This window comes from Erpetoichthys calabaricus, chromosome 13 (assembly GCF_900747795.2).
Source record: "Erpetoichthys calabaricus chromosome 13, fErpCal1.3, whole genome shotgun sequence".
Classification (NCBI taxonomy): domain Eukaryota; kingdom Metazoa; phylum Chordata; class Cladistia; order Polypteriformes; family Polypteridae; genus Erpetoichthys; species Erpetoichthys calabaricus.
In genome coordinates, this window is record NC_041406.2 from 9586081 (window position 1) to 9606224 (window position 20144).

General features: G+C 44.8%; 1 protein-coding gene across 2 annotated transcripts in view; it reads right to left on the minus strand.

Annotated features, from left to right (window-relative positions):
• Positions 1-20144, minus strand: part of snrka (SNF related kinase a) — a 141254-nt gene that overhangs the window by 1460 nt on the left and 119650 nt on the right. The window contains exons 3-7 of one of the 2 annotated variants that reach the window (XM_051935643.1): positions 14542-14683; positions 10918-11130; positions 4558-4692; positions 680-1530; positions 1-637 (exon numbers count right to left, since the gene is read on the minus strand). The exon at positions 1-637 is cut by the window's left edge and continues 1460 nt beyond it. In XM_051935643.1, coding sequence (XP_051791603.1) covers positions 81-637; positions 680-1530; positions 4558-4692; positions 10918-11130; positions 14542-14683 — 1898 coding nt within the window. In that variant the 3' untranslated portion in view covers positions 1-80. Of the gene's footprint in view, positions 1531-4557; positions 4693-10917; positions 11131-14541; positions 14684-20144 lie in introns of both variants that reach the window. The other variant, XM_051935642.1, reaches the window with a different exon arrangement.

Genomic DNA, 20144 nt, shown 5'->3' on the forward strand with positions numbered 1-20144 from the left:
ACGTTTTTTTTCACAGTTCTCGACTGGAAGAATGGTATCGTCAAGTAAGGATATGCTACAGACAGCTGGCACAGCCACCGTCAAATCACTTGGCAGCAGCTGGTTTGATTGGAGGTACAGAGCAGCCCGTCTTTCGGGTTCCGCTGAATGTTCACAGAGATTGTCTTTTCACACAGAGGTAGCTGCAGGACATTGTTCTTCAGATTCATGTTGTTCTCCTTGGCCAGGTCCAGCTCGTTGAAGGTCATCGCCGTTTGGTCAGGGTAAGACTTCTTACTGCTAAGTGCTGCGCTGAGGGCGGCCGCCGCGCTTGACGGCGAACTCTTGTCCAGGCTGCCGTTGGAACCGATGCACATCTTCCACGTGGACTTCTCTTGCACTTTGACGCTAGAAAAGTTCAGGCTGTTTTGGGGGTCTATGATGTACTTGCTCCCTCCACCCCCCCCACCGTTGCCAACATGAAACTGGGAGCTCAAGCAGAGACTCATCAGCTTCAGGCTCTCCACCAACTCTCCTGCAGTCTTAGGGGACGAATGAGAGCAACTGCGGGTGGAGCCCGAGGTGTTGTTGGTGCTTCCGCTGGAGCTGCTAGATGGGCTTCCCTCTCCTTTGTTTCCTCCTCCTCCTCCTCCTCCTCCTCCACCACCACCACCTCCTCCTCCTCCTCCTCCTCCTCCACCGCCACCACCTCCTCCTCCTCCTCCTCCTCCTCCACCGCCACCACCTCCTCCACCTGAAGGGCTACCTCTGTCCGGCCCGGGGTTGCCTTCCCCTGAAGGCCTGCTCTGTCCACCACCTCCACCGCTGCCCCCATTGCCACCTGAATTGCCTGGTGGGCCTTCACTACTATCCCGTCTGTTCCACGAATAGGTGAAGCCCGTGTCCTTGTCCAAGCGGCGGCGACTCTCCGAGTCATCATCACTCGTCTCTGAGCTGCTGCAGCTGGATCCGCGGCCTTGACTTTTACGCCGGTGGTACCGCTTGTGGACGGTGCCTGGCGAAGCAATATTCATTTTCAGGCGGCTCAGCTTGGGGGGCAGACCCTCTTCCATGTCAAAGTCATCGTCCGATTCCCCTTCTTCCTCGAAAATCTGATTCAGCACCGGGGCGCTCTTGCGAGACGTCAATCGGTTGGTGATGGAGGGCTTGCGACGGAGGACAACCTGAGTGGGCAGTGGGGATGACCACTGCTCTTCCTCCTCCTCCTCTTCATCCTCCTCCACCCGAAAGAGACAGGTCCGGCCCTTGGCAGCAGCCGCGCTCACAGTGGAGCTTGGCTTCAGTGTGGCTGCCGTGCTTAGCGGAGGAGGAAGTAGCGAGGAACTGCCTGGAGTGGTCAGTGACAACAGCGAGGGCTCGGGGGGTTCGTCTCGCCTTCCGAGATCCAGAAGACCTTTGGCCCGGTGCCCATTGAGCAGGTTCTCAGTACTTCGAGCTGGCGACTGTGGCACACCTGGATGGGAGATGGATGAAGCTGCCAGGCTGTCCTCGATGTCTTGGTGCATGTCGATCTTCGTAGGCCAGGACTGCCTGCAAGGAACCAGAACAAGAGGTTACTTCGAGTTGTGGCCGACATCTCTAACCTGATCAGTCACCGTTTTATGGAAAATAATTTACTAGTAGGTGTAGTAGAGTAGTAGAAAAGCAACAGTCACGACGTACATGCAGCGGACTCTGTGTAACTGAATAGCAGTGTGGAGTTCAGTAAGTGAGGTCATTCATTCATTTGGTGTCAATGACGGCCCTCATGTAAGGAAGGAAGGTGGCAAACGTTGTTCACGCTGGTCAGCGCGCATTTCTCTCCGAAAATCTGGGGGTTGTCCCAGACATTGTTCACAAGAACAGCGTACTTTGATTAAAAAGTCGACTGGAGAGGGGAAAACCAATAAAGAATTGCAGAAAACGATAGGCAGCTCAGCCAAAATGCTGAAAGACAGGGAAGAACAAAACGGGAAAACTACCACTGGAATGGATTGAAGAAGAGCCAAAATGGCAAAGACTCGGCTCTGGGAAGGTCAAAGAAGGTCTAAAGTTACCTGCGAGTACCTGTGTGACAATCACAAGATGCCAATGTGAAAGCCAAGCTGTCGGCAAGAAGCCCCCCGCAAAGTCCCACTGTCGAAAAAAATAAAAAAGACGTGTGCTGAAGTGGCAACAAGACATCGACGGTCCGAAAGGGAAATGGCGCAACATTTTGTGAACTGATGAAAGCAAGATTGTTCTTTTTGGGTCTGGGGGGCCGCAGTTGACCCCCCCAAACACTGAATTCAAGCCTCACAGTACACTATGAAGCAGGGTGGCTTCATGACGTGGGGATGTTTCCCATACTGTGGTGTCGGGCCTATTTATCGCATACCAGGGATCAGTTGGAATAATAATACAGTAATCCCTCGCTACTTCGCGGTTCACTTTTCGCGGATTTTATATGTAAGCATATCTAAATTCATAACACGGATTTTTCGCTGCTTCGCGGGTTTCTGCGGACAATGGGTCTTTTTATTTGCTTCCTCAGTTGGTTTGCCCAGTTGATTTCATACAAGAGATGCTATTGGCGGATGGCTGAGAAGCTACCCAATCAGAGCACGCAGTTAAGTTCCTGTGTGCTGCTGATTGGCTCAGCGACGGAGTGTTGCATTAACCAGGAAGTCTCATCTCACTCATTCATCATTAACGTGCTAATGCTTCAGGGGCCATGTCCAAGCGCCAACAGAAGATGCAAATGATTGCAGAAAAGGTAAAAGTTTTGGATATGTTGAAGGAAGGGAACAGCTACACCGCTGCAGGACACCATTACAGCATCAATGAGTCCACGATTCTTTTTATTTAAAAAGGAGGAAAAGCATATAAGATCTACGGCCGCAGTGTCCTTTAACCAGGGCGCAAAACGAGTTGCAAGTGGACGTGATAAGGCAGTAGTCTGGATGGAATCTGCTTTAGGAATCTTTGCAACAACGTCATGACCGCCTACAAGCTGCTACGTGTACTTCGCTATACAGTAAGTGTAAACTTATCTACCGATTTCATATTGCTTAGCAGTTGTCCCTGTTATTAATAGAGTAAAGGGTGGGTTGTAAACAATACAGGGTTTAAAAACGTCCAAATACACGTTAAATAATTAAATAAATATGGTGTCCCTACTTCGCAGAAATTCAGTTATCGCGGTCGGCCTTGGAACCTATCTCCCGCGATAAGTGAGGGATTACTGTAGTAATAATAATAATAATATCCATCCACCCATTTTTCAACCTGCTGAATCCGAACACAGGGTCACGGGGGTCTGCTGGAGCCAATCCCAGCCAGCACAGGGCACAAGGCAGGAACTAATCCCGGGCAGGGCACGGAACAGTTCTCTTCATTTATTTATTAATTTATTTTTCTCTAGTTCTATACACACATATCCATATACAGTCACACGCGTGCCAATTGGGAGCATCCCCACGGCATTGTTGAAGTAAGGACAAGGACTATCCAATGTCTGAGGAAACGCGGATGCTAATGGGTTCGGTTCTTTTGCCCGCAGCCCAGTGGGTGCAACGCATTGACATCACTTCCAGTTCAATCCCAGAGTTCCTGCCTGTTCTAGAAGATGCCGTTCAGACTAACCTCGAGACCATAGAACTCCGTCATGATGAAGTGACTCACTTTGGCCAGAGCGGAGGTACAGAAAGATAAACAACATCCTCAGTCACATACTGGTGGAACTTTTTCTTTTGCTGGTTTTTCCATTTTCCATTAAATGAGGTATCTGCTGGCCCTCAACCCTCTATTTTCTCCTTCTTGCTGTATTCATTTGACGATATGTAAGACGGCTTGTGTCAGCTGAGCAGTTACACTCTTGAAATGGTAACGATAAATACGCCCAAAATGATCTGTTTGAATGCATGTACTATAAAACAGGCATTGCATTTTTCATTCCAACAGGTGGTGTATCATAAACCTTAGCACTGCTCTTGAAAATCCAATAGCAAAATCCTATAACAAACTGTTCACTGACACGATAACCTAGTAAATATAATTTAAAAAATTATAGGAAATAATAAAGAATAATAATATAGTACTAATCTCATTTGAGCCCATAAAACATCCTGGTGATCTTTTGTCGTTGATGTAAACATTGGCAGGAATGAATCATGCAAATAAGTACAAAATTCCATAAACAGCTGTAATGAGGTTACATGCGCCTTTCAGGACACAAGTTTGAGACCCCCTATGGTCAGACCACCAGCTATTTCCCACTGTCTGACAGTCAATGGTTTAGTAAGTCAATGGTTCTTATTAGATTATAGGGTTGGTTGTATGCACCATTTGTTGGAATGGAAAATACACTGCGTGTTATTCTTACATGTGACAAATGGTCCGAAGCCTGCCTGTGAAGAGTGGGGGCTCTCTGCCTGCCTGCCTGCCTGCCTGTGGTGAGGCCTGGTTGTGGGTCTATTTGGTGTGACACTCGACCATCAGTTACAGTTTCGCTCAGCTTTCTGCTACATTATCATCCATGCTTAATAAGCTATAAGAAACACAGGTCAAAGTTCACTGAGACCTGCCTTCTGCTCTCACCTGAACTGCGCTTTAATATTGCTGGGGCTTGAAGAGCGGTTCTGAATTTCCTTCTCTTGCTTCTCTCTCAAGATCCTCTCTGCTAGCAGGAAGTAAGTGGCGGTGATGTGATTGTACTTGTTGGTTTCCAAAGCCCTTAGAGAAAGAAAATAAAAATCGTTAAGATCTAATGAAGTTGACCTAAAAGGCTGCATTAAAAAACAAAACACACAAGTCATGAAGTGTGGCTGAAGATGATAGCAGAGAATCACCAGGTACCATACAGAACTATCCAGTCCTTTCCTGTGGCATCACTTGAGATGCAATGGCAACACGTTATGTAACATTAAACTCTTTAGATTACTACTGAAGTAATTTACCTTTAGTGACGGGCCATTTATTCTCAATGAACAAATCCTTTTAGTGAATCACACAAATCGATTCAGCAGAGCTAAACAGGATTGGCGTAGCACACGCGTCACACTGTCGGCGTCTTTCATGTTAGGTCCATAAATATTTGGACAGAGACAACTTTTTTCTAATTTTGGTTCTGTACATTACCACAATGAATTTGAAATGAAACAACTCAGATGCAGTTGAAGTGCAGACTTTCAGCTTTAATTCAGTGGGGTGAACAAAACGATTACATAAAAATGTGAGGCAACTAAAGCATTTTGTGAACACAATCCCTTCATTTCAGGGGCTCAAAAGTAATTGGACAAATTAAATAACTGGAAATCAAATGTTCACTTCTAATACTTGGTTGAAAACCCTTTGCTGGCAATGACAGCCTGAAGTCTTGAACTCCTGGACATCACCAGATGTTGGGTTTCCTCCTTTTGAATGCTCTGCCAGGCCTTTACTGCAGTAGCTTTCAGTTGCTGTTTGTTTGTGGACCTTTCTGTCTGAAGTTTAGTCTTCAACAAGTGAAATGCCTGCTCAGTTGGGTTAAGATCAGGTGACTGACTTGGCCATTCAGGAATTTTCCACTTCTTTGCTTTAATAAACTCCTGGGTTGCTTTGGCTGTATGTTTTGGGTCATTGTCCATCTGTATCATGAATCAATTTGACTGCTGTATTTAGCTGGATTTGAGCAGACAGTATGTCTCTGAACACCTCAGAATTCATTCAGCTGCTTCTGTCCTGTGTCACATCATCAATAAACACGAGTGTCCCAGTGCCACTGGCAGCCATGCACGCCCAAGCCATCACACTGCCTCCCTCCACCGTGTTTTACAGATGATGTGCTATGCTTTGGATAATGAGCTGTTCCACGCCTTCTCCATACTTTTTTCTTGCCATCATTCTGGTAAAGGTTGATCTTGGTGTCATCTGTCCAGAGAATGTTTTTCCAGAACTGTGCTGGCTTTTTTAGATGTTCTTTAGCAAAGTCCAATCTAGCCTTTCTATTCTTGAGGCTTATGAGTGGCTTGCACCTTGCAGTGCACCCTCTGTATTTACTTTCATGCAGTCTTCTCTTTATGGTAGACTTGGATATCGATACGCCTACCTCCTGGAGAGTGTTGTTCACTTTGTTGGCTGTTGTGAAGGGGTTTCTCTTCATGGAAATGATTCTGCGATCATCCACCACTGTTGTCTTCCGTGGACGTCCAGGTCTTTTTACGTTGCTGAGTTCACCAGTGCTTGCTTTCTTTCTCAGGATGGACCAAACTGTAGATTTTGCCACTCGTAATATTGGAGCAATTTCTCCGATGGGTTTTTTTCTGATGGCTTCTTTCACCTGCATGGAGAGCTCCTTTGACCGCATGTTGTCTGTTCACAGCAAAATCTTCCACATGCAAGCACCACTCCTCAAATCAAGTCCAGGCCTTTTATCTACTTAATTGATAAGGACATAACGACGGACTTGCACGCACCTGCCCATGTAATAGCCTTTGAGTCAATTGTCCAATTACTTTTGAGCCCCTGAAATGAAGGGATTGTGTTCAAAAAATGCTTGAATTGCCTCACATTTTTATGTAATTGTTTTGTTCACCCCACTGAATTAAAGCTGAAAGTCTGCACTTCAACTGTGTCTGAGTTTTTTCATTTCAAATTCAATGTGGTAATGTACAGAACCAAAATTAGAAAAAAGTGGTCTCTGTCCAAATATTTATGGACCTAACTGTATGTGCAAGTACAGCCTGTCTGATTCAGGACTCTCACTCACTGATGACTTGTTTGAGGCTGAACTGAATTATCACCAGCCAACGAGGACTCCGTTACTGATGACTTTCTTCATTATGCAAGTATGACGCACCAAGGACACATTTATTAACACAGGAATCGTGGGGCAGAGGAGGTCCTTCCATTGGATTGGCTGGCCAGGCGCTGTCTCAGCTGTGGATTGGCCAATATGGGGAGGCAGCTTGATGGCCGAGGTCTCCAGGACTCCCAACAAATCCAAATCCTATTATGGGATGTCATCTCCTGTTGAATTCTGCTTTGTACTTGTAATATTTCTATTGTACTGTTATATTGTTTTGAAGATTATCGTATATACTCGCATATAAATCGGGTTTTGAAACTCGAAAAATCGATCATAAAATCGGACCCCGACTTATACACCCGTTCACAAATACGACACTTAATTTTTTTTCTCATCTTCTTGCCTCCTCCAATCTCACACCAGTTTCTCAGACACATCGAATTTTGTTGCAGCAGCTCGGTTACCAATTTCTTTTGCCACTTCAACGACGTTTAATTTAAAACCAGCTTCATATTTTCTTCTGATCGAACGATCCATCGTAGATAAGAGAGGCTCTTACGATAAAGGTGTATGAGGGTGTGAGATACAAAAAACACAAATCAGTGCAAACGTCACTTCCGAATAGTTCGGGTATCACCGTGTGGTCACGTAGGCACAATACACAGAAAACAAAGGCCGTGTGCTCTGTGGTTACTCTCTCAGGTGGGCGTCAGCATATCGTAATCTCTTGGACCAATAGCGTGAGTTTTCCACATTCGACTTACACGACCGACATTATAAAAAAACAGAAATTATACGGTAAAATTAAGTCCCAACCTATCCACCGGAGAACTTAGACGCGAGTACATACGGCACTTGTGTTCTGTTCTGCATGTTGTGTTGTATTGACCCCCTTTTTCTTTTTGACACCCACTGCACGCTCAGCCTTCCTGGGAAGGGGTCTCTCTTTGAACTGCCTATCCCGAGGTTTCTTCCATTTTTTCACTACAATTTTTTCCTAGACAATCAAGGCTAGGGGGGTTGTCAAGAGGCAGGGCCTGTTAGATAGATAGATATTAAATTAAAGAGTAATAAAAATGCAGGTAAAAACAGACAGTAACTTTGAATAATGTTAACGTTTACCCCTCCAGGTGGAACTGAACAGTCGCATAGTTTGGGTGAGGAACTATCTTAAAGCCCATTGCTGCACTTCTTGTGTGATTTTGGGCTATACAAAAATAAACTGTATTGTATTTACCGTAAATCAGAACGTATCCATTGCTTGTTATGTCCAAGTTGTTGTTGGAATTACACTTTGAACAGAATATTAAACTAATATGTTTGTACAGTGCATCCAGAAAGTATTCACATCACATCACTTTTTCCACCTTTTGTTATGTTACAGCCTTATTCCAAAATGTATTAAATTCATTTTTTTCCATTAGAATTCTACACACAACATCCCATAATGACAACGTGAAAAAAGTTTACTTGAGATTTTTGCAAATTTATTAAAAATAAAAGAACTGAGAAATCCCATGTCCATAAGTATTCACAGCCTTTGCTCAATACTTTGTCGATGCCCCTTTGGCAGCAATTCCAGCCTCAAGTCTTTTTGAATATGATGCCACAAGCTTGGCACACCTATCCTTGGCCAGTTTCGCCCATTCCTCTTTGCAGCACCTCTCAAGCTCCATCAGGTTGGATGGGAAGCGTCGGTGCACAGCCATTTTAAGATCTCTCCAGAGATGTTCAATCGGATTCAAGTCTGGGCTCTGGCTGGGCCACTCAAGGACATTCACAGAGTTGTCCTGAAGCCACTCCTTTGATATCTTGGCTGTGTGCTTAGGGTCGTTGTCCTGCTGAAAGATGAACCGTCGCCCCAGTCTGAGGTCAAGAGCGCTCTGGAGCAGGTTTTCATCCAGGATGTCTCTGTACATTGCTGCAGTCATCTTTCCCTTTATCCTGACTAGTCTCCCAGTCCCTGCCACTGAAAAACATCACCACAGCATGATGCTGCCACCACCATGCTTCACTGTAGGGATGGTATTTTCCTGGTGATGAGTGGTGCCTGGTTTCCTCCAAACGTGATGTCTGGCATTCACACCAAAGAGTTCAATCTTTGTCTCATCAGACCAGAGAATTTTCTTTCTCATGGTCTGAGAGTCCTTCAGGTGCCTTTTGGCAAACTCCAGGCGGGCTGCCATGTGCCTTTTACTAAGGAGCGGCTTCCGTCTGGCCACTCTACCATACAGGCCTGATTGGTAGATTGCTGCAGAGATGGTTGTCCTTCTGGAAGGTTCTCCTCTCTCCACTGAGGACCTCTGGAGCTCTGACAGCGTGACCATCGGGTTCTTGGTCACCTCCCTGACTAAGGCCCTTCTCCCCCGATCGCTCAGTTTAGATGGCCGGCCAGCTCTAGGAAGAGTCCTGGTGATTTCGAACTTCTTCCACTTATGGATGATGGAGGCCACTGTGCTCATTGGGACCTTCAAAGCAGCAGAAATTTTTCTGTAACCTTCCCCAGATTTGTGCCTCAAGACAATCCTGTCTCGGAGGTCTACAGACAATTCCTTTGACTTCATGCTTGGTTTGTGCTCTGACATGAACTGTCAACTGTGGGACCTTCTATAGACAGGTGTGTGCCTTTCTAAATCATGTCCAGTCAACTGAATTTACCACAGGTGGACTCCAATGAAGCTGCAGAAACATCTCAAGGATGATCAGGGAAACAGGAGGCACCTGAGCTCAATTTGGAGCTTCATGGCAAAGGCTGTGAATACTTACGTACATGTGCTTTCTCAATTTTTTTATTTTTAATAAATTTGCAAAAACCTCAAGTAAACTTTTTTCACGTTGTCATTATGGGGTGTTGTGTTTAGAATTCTGAGGAAAAAAAATGAATTTAGTCCATTTTGGAATAAGGCTGTAACATAACAAAATGTGGAAAAAGTGATGTGCTGTGAATACTTTCCGGATGCACTGTATATTCAACAAATTAGTCACACAAACTTAAATCTTAGAAAAATAATTCTAATTACTATCCAATTATTTGCTTTCAACACTCTTTTTGAGGCTCATCGACTGCACCAGCAATGCATCTTTCAAGTTCAAACTGAACCCTTTTCCTGAAACGAGTCAAAAGAATTCACCTTCATTGGATTTGCCAAACTGAACGAGATTTTCTTGGGCCGATGTGAAGATGTGACAACCTGTCGCTGGTGGAAGTGGTCCTGGAAGTCGCATGGGATGACGTGGTGTGGCCTCACCCACATGTCAAATCATCCAATGAGTGCATGTATTTTATGTTCTAATGTTGTTAAATAAATATTCCCCGGAAATATCTGAACAGTGTGAACAGAAGTGTGTTGACAGAAGGTTTGAGTTTTTGAATTGAAGACGGGACTCTTGACCAATGAATGAGAGTAGATCTTCAATTCAAAAGCTCAGCCCTGTTTGAATGCATTTCCTGTTCACACATTATTTATTGAACAATATTTTTGCAAAACATTTGCATGCGTTTTGCATGGCTGGATGATATGACCTGTGGATTATGCAGCAAGAGTAAAGTGAGATTTTATTTTTTCATGGACGTTTTTGATATTGTTTGCTGTGGTCCAGCATTGGTCACCATAGACTTCTATCATAACCATTGTTTTCCCCGTTCTGCATAAGACATTAGATATTTTCTCAGTAGTCACTATAAAAAACATGGAGTTTTCTGGGTGGAGTATTCTGTGAAAAACTCGCTATTTTTGTCTTTATTTTGTTCTTGTTTTATACACTTTTGCCATCCAAGCTATAAAAGAGCAGCTTCAAGGTGAAGATCGAAAATCATCCACGCTATGATCAATCACCAGATTAATGGTGGCCCCATCACTCTTCAGATCAAGTGATTCTTAAACGTGATGCTTTTCATCTTCTGTATGCCACCTACAGTGAATTGTGCAAGCAAACCCTAAAGAGAAGATGCCTCTGAAGGTCGGTGTCCATCATAGATAAGGGCGTAGCCAGGAATTCACTTCGGGATCGGGATGAGAAAGTACATGAATCCTAATTCTGCCTATGATCCACCAGTTTATTTCGGGGTGGGGTTCAAAATCAAAATCCCCCCAACTCAGCTATTCCTACGATCACAGGTATCGTGAAGACCTGTGCTACATTTCAGACTTCCCAAACAATCGCACACTTACTCAATAATCGTTTCGCGGTCAGCGATGTCTCCCAAGACCATGCGCTGTATGATTCCATTATGCTCTTCCTCCGAGAGATTTTTATAAGACACGAGTGGGATGTTGTACTTTGTAGCCGGGGACGGGTCGACCCCTTGTAGCCAGGCATGATTCTCAATCTCTTCCAAGGACGCCCGTCTCTTTGGGTCTCTTTGCAGCATCCTGTTAATTAGGCTGCAGAAGGAAAGAAAAGGAAAAAGGGACAAACAATTAAACAAGTGCAACATTTTTGGAGCCTTCTTAAAAACAGAAGAAACGTCTGCAATCTGACTCGCACGCTGTGTTCATAAAGCAGTCACGGTGACACTCAGATTGGTGGTGATTTATTTATTTTATGGTGAGGACCCCAGGAACACACCCTGACTTGACCCGGCATGCACACATTCTCTCTCACACACACACACACACACACACATATATTTAGTTACTGATAAATATACAGGGGTCAGTTGTGAGTACGCAATGCTGGAAATTTGAGCACTCATGAGATTGTACCTAAGTGCACTCTGAGTTCATAAAACTATAGTAATAATCGTAACTGCATGTCTTTTTCCATAGAAACAACTGTAAACCTACTTTTGCCCACCCCTGTATCAATCCAATAATGGAAAAAGAACACACAATACCGCCAAACTGCACATGTAAGCCCCCCAGGCCCTCAGTGGTGATATTAACTTATAACACGGCTCAAAAAACAATAAACACCTAACAATAAAACTAGAAACACAAACAACACAGTCCAGAACACCAGCGGCAGATGACGATGCATGAGTGAAAGAAGGACCTCGTGATCAGCTCTCCAAAAGGAATGTAAAGTTTTGTCCTACCCGTTCCAAATGCAGTGTGAGGTGATTCGGAGAGCTCCCCAGACAAAGACGTATCCAATCTAGACAAACTGACACAGACAGGCAGGCCAGCAGGCACAGGACAACACGTACATGCAGATGAGGCTGTAATGCAAGGGACGAGTTGTAATCCGATTTAGTGTGAACAATATATGACTAGATGGATAAGACGATCATGATCTTCTTGCATCTTGGAAGGTTTCCATATTAAAAGGCCCACTGGCTCAATCTTCTTCCCAGCAGCCCCTGTACCTTCTGAAACTGTCCAATAGTGTTTATACATCCATGGGCTGCTGCTATATTTTAAGTAGCGCTGGTACAAAGCTAACATAAATTTACTCATTTTAAGGCTGGAAATGATACACTGTGAGAGATTTTAATGAAAAGTAAACAGATACAGAGACTGAGTGGTTGAACAGCTGATCAGGAGCACAACAGGGCTTCCCTCTGTACCTTCCTATGTTGTCTGAACCCACCTGTTCCAATCTTGGGTGGGCAGCAGTCAACCACCACGCACACTCCCCACATGACAGGGGGAACTGGAGTAGGATGTGCACACTATTTGAACAAGAGATCAAGTGTCAACTGGGGGGCATATGTGATAACCACCGTGCCATCACGACACCCACGATGGCAACATCAGGCGGTTTAAGCGTGAAAAACTCTGGAGTCTGAAACTTTTGGAGGTTGCTAGCATTGAATCGTTACTTATTACAAAACTACAAGAACCAAAACAATGTGGAAATGAATCTGTCCAAACCTGATATACGGCACCTTCAGAATGTCTTCCGATGTTGTTTAGCTTTGTGCTAAAATCATTTAAATCGGCTTTTTCATCATCAAGCAACACTCAATAACCCAGAATGAAAAAGCAAAAAACGAGATTTTAGGAATTTTTGCAGATTAAAAATAAAAAAACGAAATTGTGCATTGACACAAGTATTCAGACCCTTTGTTCTGCATCCCGTTCTACTAATCATCGCCGAGATGTTTCTTTACCTTATTTGGAGTCCCCCTGTGGTCAACTGAATTGAGTGGACTGATTTAGTAAAGACACCCTCCTTTTCTATAGAAGGTCCCACAGCTGAGCAAAACTCAAGCCATAAGGTTGAAGGAAATGCCTGCGGAGATGAGAGATAGGGATTATGTGAAGGCACAGGGCTACAAAAAAATGTCTGCAGCACTGAAGGTTCCCCAGAGCACAAAAACTCCACAATTCCTAGAACTGGGTGCCTGGCCAAACTGAGTAATTGTGGAGGAAGGACCTTGGTAAGAAAGGTGACCAAGAACACAATGGTCACTGTGACTGAGCTCCAGAGTAACAAACTTCTAAAAGGACAATCACTACTGGACCACGCTGGACTGTTTATAGAGTGGCAAGATGGAAGCCATTTCTCGGTAAAAGATTGCTTGGAATTTGCAAAAAGATGTGTGATAATCGTTGTGCCGCCTCAACACCCGCCATAGTGCCATGAAAGGTTATAAAGGCATGGATGATAATCACTGTGCCACCAGAACACCCACCATGGTGGGTGGCATCAAAGGTTATAAAAGCATGTGTGATAATCGCTGTACCACCACCATGACACCTGCCATAGTGCCATGAAAGGTTATAAGGGCATGTGTGACAATTGCTGTGCCGCCACGACATCCGCCATAGTGCCATGAAAGGTTATAAAGGCATGTGCGATAATTGCTTGGCCACCACGACACCCACCTTGGTGGCATCAAAGGTTAAAACATGAAAACCTCTTGAGTGTGAAACCTTTGACCCCGAGGTCGTAAACACTGGATTGTTGATTATTACAAAACAAGATGAAAACCAGCAATAAAAAATGTAGGCAAACGAGTCCAAATCCTTTTAAGTCCAGCAGGTTTGTCTTTGACAAGTCAAAGCTGCCACCCTGCAGGGTCACTAAGCGGTCAGACATTTCAGAGATGCCAGACGTACGGCACAAGACACGTTCCCTGCACGGTGTGCCTTGATGGATGCTAATTATTAGTTCAGTCCTTAATTTCTGCCTGGGGGATGCTGACTTAAAGACGCTTTGTTAAAGTTATGAGGTACACGGCACCTCTGACAGCTAAACCAGCTTGTGCTCAATGGAAGCCAATGCCTAATCCCTGGAGGGCATCCATTTTAATAGAACCGTGGCAACCGACGTGTTTCAAAACCTTAGCAGTCACCTCAAAGCAGCTCAGACTTAAAAGGCCAGTTTTTAAATAGATAATCTCCACACTCACGGCTTACAGAAGGGGACATGTTAGTGTGGCCGGAGCGGTTCCTGGACGCTACGTGAGGCGGGCACTTCCTCGCTTATGTGCACAGGTGAGGAATCATCTGCATCAGTAATTGATGCCGGGAGCTGCTAAACGCCACAGCTGAGCCACGTCCCCATTATATATAGTAGGAGCGCGAGTGCAGAAATAAATGGACTTTTCAATGATATTCTGATTTATTGAGATTTGGACGTTATAACAAGTGATGTGGGAAACCTTGTCTGGGAGGTCTGCTGTGGGCAAAGTCCTTTGATTACGTGAATGTTTCGAGTTTTGATGAAAGTCTTCTTCATTTTGTGTTTCCCCAACTACATTTTCATCCCATGCTCCTTTTCCCCCTCGTAGTCAGCTAAGCTTTCATCCGTGTCAGAACAAGTGAAAGCAAAAGCAGCCCAACATCCCCAATCCTCTCATTTTCTCACGAGTTCTCCTCAGAGCTGCTCTCCTCCCGGCTACTTACTCTTTGCAGTCTCTGGAGACGTGCGTCGGGACGGTGTACTTGCAGTCCATGATCATGGTGAGGGTCTCGCTGTCGTTGGCTTCTTGGAAAGGAGGCTGACCACAAACCAGCATAAAAAGGATGACTCCTAAACTCCAAATGTCTGAAAAAGAGAGCAGAGAAAACAACAATTTTAATGAAGAAAAAAGCTGGCAGGAGCTAACTTAGCATTAGTGGGGGTGACTGGTATTTCACTGCATCTTTACTTACTGTAGATACTAACGTTCAAGTTCTCCCGCGGATAAGTCGGGAATTGATTTTATCGTATAATTTCCGAATGCGTAAAACTCACTCTATTGGTCCAAGAGATTCTGATATGCCGACGCCCAACTGAGAGAGTAACCACGGGGCACACGGCCTTTGTTTTCTATGTATTGTGCCCACACGGTAATACCCGAACTATTCCAAAGAGACGTTTGCACTGTTTTGTGTTTCTTGTATCTCACACCCTCATACACCTTTATTGTTACAGCATCCCTTATCTACGATGGAGCGTTCGATCAGAAGCTGGTTTTAAGTTCAATGTCCGTAAAAATTGGTAACTGCGCTGCTGTAGCAAAATTCAATGTGTCTGAGAAACTGGTGTGCGATGCAAGAAGATGTTAAAAAATAAAAAAATGTGTCGTATTTTTGAATGGGCGTATAAGTCGGGGTCTGATTTTATGATCGATTTATTGGGTTTGAAGACTCGACTTATACGCGAGTATATACGGTACTTATTTAAGGGAGTCTCAAGAACAAAACACGAGGAGGGGCAGCGAGTCTGATAAAGAGAGCCCGCTGCTGCATAAGATGGCGCCCTCAGAGTTTAGAAATCAGAAGACCACCTTTTCACTTAGTCAGGGGATTTCCGTTTAGCTCAGCTGTGCTCAAGCAAGTGCTCACGGACACTCCGGGTCTTCTATGCGGTCGTTTTTTAATGATTCATTTTCTTTTGCCGTTATTCTTGCGGTACGCTTACGACTCACGCACAGCTGGCTAAAATAAGGACAGAAAGAAATCAATCCTAAAACGCGTTGTGATGAGAGTGTGTTTAAGAAAGAGAAGGTTGAACACGTTACCGATATCGATAAGATCTAATCATTCAGAATTATAAAACTGATCATGGAGGAGATTTGCAAAAAAAAAAAATGGCACAGTGTTGTTAAATCGTGACGGGAGTAAAACAATTGCGATCGTTCTCTGAAACTGTGGCTGATGGTGGTGACAGCACGCCAAGCAGGTCATCCCAGACTTCACTGTTCCTATCTGCAGATTCCAGCAATTACCCGGCATCCTCAAGCCAACTGAGAGGGGAAATCCCACCATTGTGTCCTGGGTATGTAGGGGGAGCCACTCAGGGAGGGGAATCCTTACGATGTGACCAAACCGACTCAATGGTCTCCTTCTGATCTGGAGGAGCAGCGACTCTATACTCTGTGGCTCTCCTGAATCGCTCAGCTTGCCAACCTATCATGGGAGTGTCAGCTCAGCTGCCCTGCCATTTGTACTCGCGATTTCATTACTCACAGCTCATGTGGCAATAGAGAGGATGTCAAGGTGCAGCCGAGGATGCAGGGATGTCCAGTTGGGGAGGCCAGGGGTAGCTTTATTGCTTTATGCAGATGATGTTGCCCTCATTACCTTGTACTACTCCTCGAGCTGGCACGATTATAATATGCGTTGCCATCCTAGAGCGGCAGCAAAGATAAAGGGCAAGAATTAAATAAAAATCCGGGGCGCAAGTGACCAACACTACTTTCCTACGACACGACCACAAGTACAGAAACACACCAGTGAAGGCTGACTGAAGTTAAAAAATGATTACTAGAACAAAAATTACACACACTTAGCAAAAACCCCTTTATACGTAGTATGGCGATGCAGCGCTTCTCACTCCACACACATCACGGCACAAAACACTCAACCACATACGCCACTAATCTATCTATCTACAGCGGGGCAAAAAAGTATTCAGTCAGCCACCAATTGTGCAAGTTCTCCCACTTAAAATGATGAGAGAGGCCTGTAATTTTCATCACAGGTATACGTCAACTATGAGAGACAAAATGAGAAACAAAAATCCAGAAAATCACATTGTCTGATTTTTAAAGAATTTATTTGCAAATTATGGTGGAAAAAAAGTATTTGGTCAATAACATTAGTTCATTTCAACACTTTGTTATATACCCTTTGTTGGCAATGACAGAGGTCAAACGTTTTCTGTAAGTCTTCACAAGGTTTTCACACACTGTTGCTGGTATTTTGGCCCATTCCTCCATGCAGATCTCCTCTAGAGCAGTGATGTTTTGGGGCTGTCGCTGGGCAACACGGACTTTCAACTCCCTCCAAAGATTTTCTATGGGGTTGAGATCTGGAGACTGGCTAGGCCACTCCAGGACCTTGAAATGCTTCTTATGAAGCCACTCCTTTGTTACCCGGGCGGTGTGTTTGGGATCATTGTCATGCTGAAAGACCCAGCCACGTTTCATCTTCAATGCCCTTGCTGCTGGAAGGAGGTTTTCACTCAAAATCTGACGATACATGTCCCCATTCATTCTTTCCTTTACACGGATCAGTTGTCCTGGTCCCTTTGCAGAAAAACAGCCCCAAAGCATGATGTTTCCACCCCCATGCTTTACAGTAGGTATGGTGTTCTTTGGATGCAACTCAGCATTCTTTCTCCTCCAAACACGACGAGTAGAGTTTTTTCATCTGACCATATGACATTCTCCCAATCCTCTTCTGGATCATCTAAATGCTCTCTAGCAAACTTCAGACGGGCCTGCACATGTACTGGCTTAAGCAGGGGGACACGTCTGGCACTGCAGGATTTGAGTCCCTGGCGGCGTAGTGTGTTACTGATGGTAGCCTTTGTTACTTTGGTCCCAACTCTCTGCAGGTCATTCACTAGGTCCCCCCGTGTGGTTCTGGGATTTTTGCTCACCGTTCTTGTGATCATTTTGACCCCACGGGGTGAGATCTTGCGTGGAGCCCCAGATCGAGGGAGATTATCAGTGGTCTTGTATGTCTTCCATTTTCTAATAATTGCTCCCACAGTTGATTTCTTCATACCAAGCTGCTTACCTATTGCAGATTCAGTCTTCCCAGCCTGGTGCAGGTCTACAGTTTTGTTTCTGGTGTCCTTTGACAGCTCTTTAGTCTTGGTCATAGTGGAGTTTGGAGTGTGATTGTTTGAGGTTGTGGACAGGTGTCTTTCATATTGATAACGAGTTCAAACAGGTGCCATTAATACAGGTAACGAGTGGAGGACAGAGGAGCCTCATACAGAAGAAGGTACAGGTCTGTGAGAGCCAGAAATCTTGCTTGTTTGTAGGTGACCAAATACTTATTTTCCACCATAATTTGCAAATAAATTCTTTAAAAATCAGACAATGTGATTTTCTGGATTTTTTTTTCTCATTTTGTCTCTCATAGTTGAGGTATAGCTATGATGAAAATTACAGGCCTCTCTCATCTCTTTAAGTGGGAGAACTTGCACAATTGGTGGCTGACTAAATACTTTTTTGCCCCACTGTATCTATCTATCTACAGTGCATCCAGAAAGTATTCCCAGCGCATCACTTTTTCCACATTTTGTTATGTTACAGCCTTATTCCAAAATGGATTAAATTCATTTTTTTCCTCAGAATTCTACACACAACACCCCATAATGACAACGTGAAAAAAGTTTACTTGAGGTTTTTGCAAATTTATTAAAAATAAAAAATTGAGGACCAGGTGATGGATCATACCTCCCCTGGGCCACGAGAGGACAGCTGCCCTGGTTGCTATGGGGGGCCCGTGGCCACCGCCAGGGGGTGCCCGATGGATCCTAGTGCCCTGGAAGCCACTGGAGGTTCATCAAGGGGCACCTGGAGCATATCCGGGTGAGCATAAAAGCCTTCCAACAGTCGGAGAGCGAGAGTCGGGAGGAAGAGGACAAGACTTTAGAGAGAGGAGAGAAGGCGGCCCAAAGAGGACCATCGACTTTAATAACTGTAAATATTGTAAATAAACCGTGTGTGGTGGACATAAGAACGGTCGGGCTGGCTCTCACACCCTCTTGCCTTTTCTTTTTATGGCATCTTCTTCTCTCTCTCTCTCTCTCCTTTTTCCCGCCACCCATTTACATACCATTGGCTCCTCCCCTTACAGTCTGATTGGGCCCTCCAACCAGGTGCTCCTCTCTCCATGTACCATTGGCCGGCCTTACAAATTCAGCCATTCCACCATTATGGGGAAAGTTGCAAACTCACAGTGACACACACACACACACACACACACACGTATATATTCCAGACCAGGGGTCGCCAACTCCGGTCCTGGAGGACCACCGTGGCTGCTGGTTTTCATTCTCACCCTTTTCTTAACGAGTGACCTGATTTTCTGCTAATTAACTTCTTTTGAACTAATTTGAATTGACTTGTTCTTGAAGACTCGGACCCCTTCAGTGTTTCTTTATCCCTCAATTAGCAGCCAAACAATAATGAGATACAAAATGAGCCAAAACAACTGGTGTCCATCATACAACAACTGAAAATAAAGAAAGATGACGGTCTCAGCAATGTCGATCTGCCTCACTTCACATTTTATTTCTGTTTGAGTGCCATTTAAGGAAAGAAATGAAGCAACTCAGAGGAACGATGCAAGAAATTCAGGGGAGTAAATCTTAAAAAAGCAAATCAATTAAAATGAATTCACAAGAAGTTAATTAGCAGCACAAACAGGGCACTCATTAAAAAAAAAAGAGAATGAAAACCTGCAGCCACGGTGGTCCTCCAGGACCGGACTGTTCCAGACGAGCGTTACAACCTCATCCGACAGTGACCTAATGGCTCGCACTTGAGCGACGATTCGCTACCGAGTACGAGGCAGCTGGGATGAAGATCAGCACCTTCAAGTCTGAGCTCATGGTTCTCTTTCTCTCTCTAGGTGAGTGGGGAACAACTTTTCTTAGTGGAGGAGAACAAGTATCTCGGGCTCTCATTCACCAGTACTGGTGGGGGGAAAAAGGGAACACAAGACCACCGAGCGGACTGGAGCGGCGGCAACTGTTCTGTTGGTGCTGTACCAGTCCACAGTGGCGAGTCTAAAGACAGAACTCTCAGGTTACCAGCTGACCGACATCGCCGTCCTCACCTCTATGCTCCTGCTGAAACGAATGCGGCCTGAAGCCAACAACCTTCTCCTACATTTCAGTCTCCATTTTTGTCACTGCAGGGAGACATCTTTATGTTACATTTGAAGAGAGACCCTCGATCTGATCACCCTAATTTGTACCCAAGTTGGTGTGTAACTTTGCAACAGCAAACCCGTCAGTTGGTCAATCAGGTTTCGGTCGTCAGGACCCCTCGTGTGCACCTTTAGTTTTTTCAGACTGCGTGTCAGTACTCGGTAAACAGATTTATTTACAGCCCCTCTGGTAACGACTCTGCCTTGATTAATGACTCTCCCTCCTGTTTATCATCTGCTGTGTCTTTACTACATCAGCCAATGATCTAATCTGTGCGTCAGCGATCCGAAAAACGTTTCTCAGCGGCTCAGTCCCAACCTCACATGACGATTGTTTTCCTATTTTTACG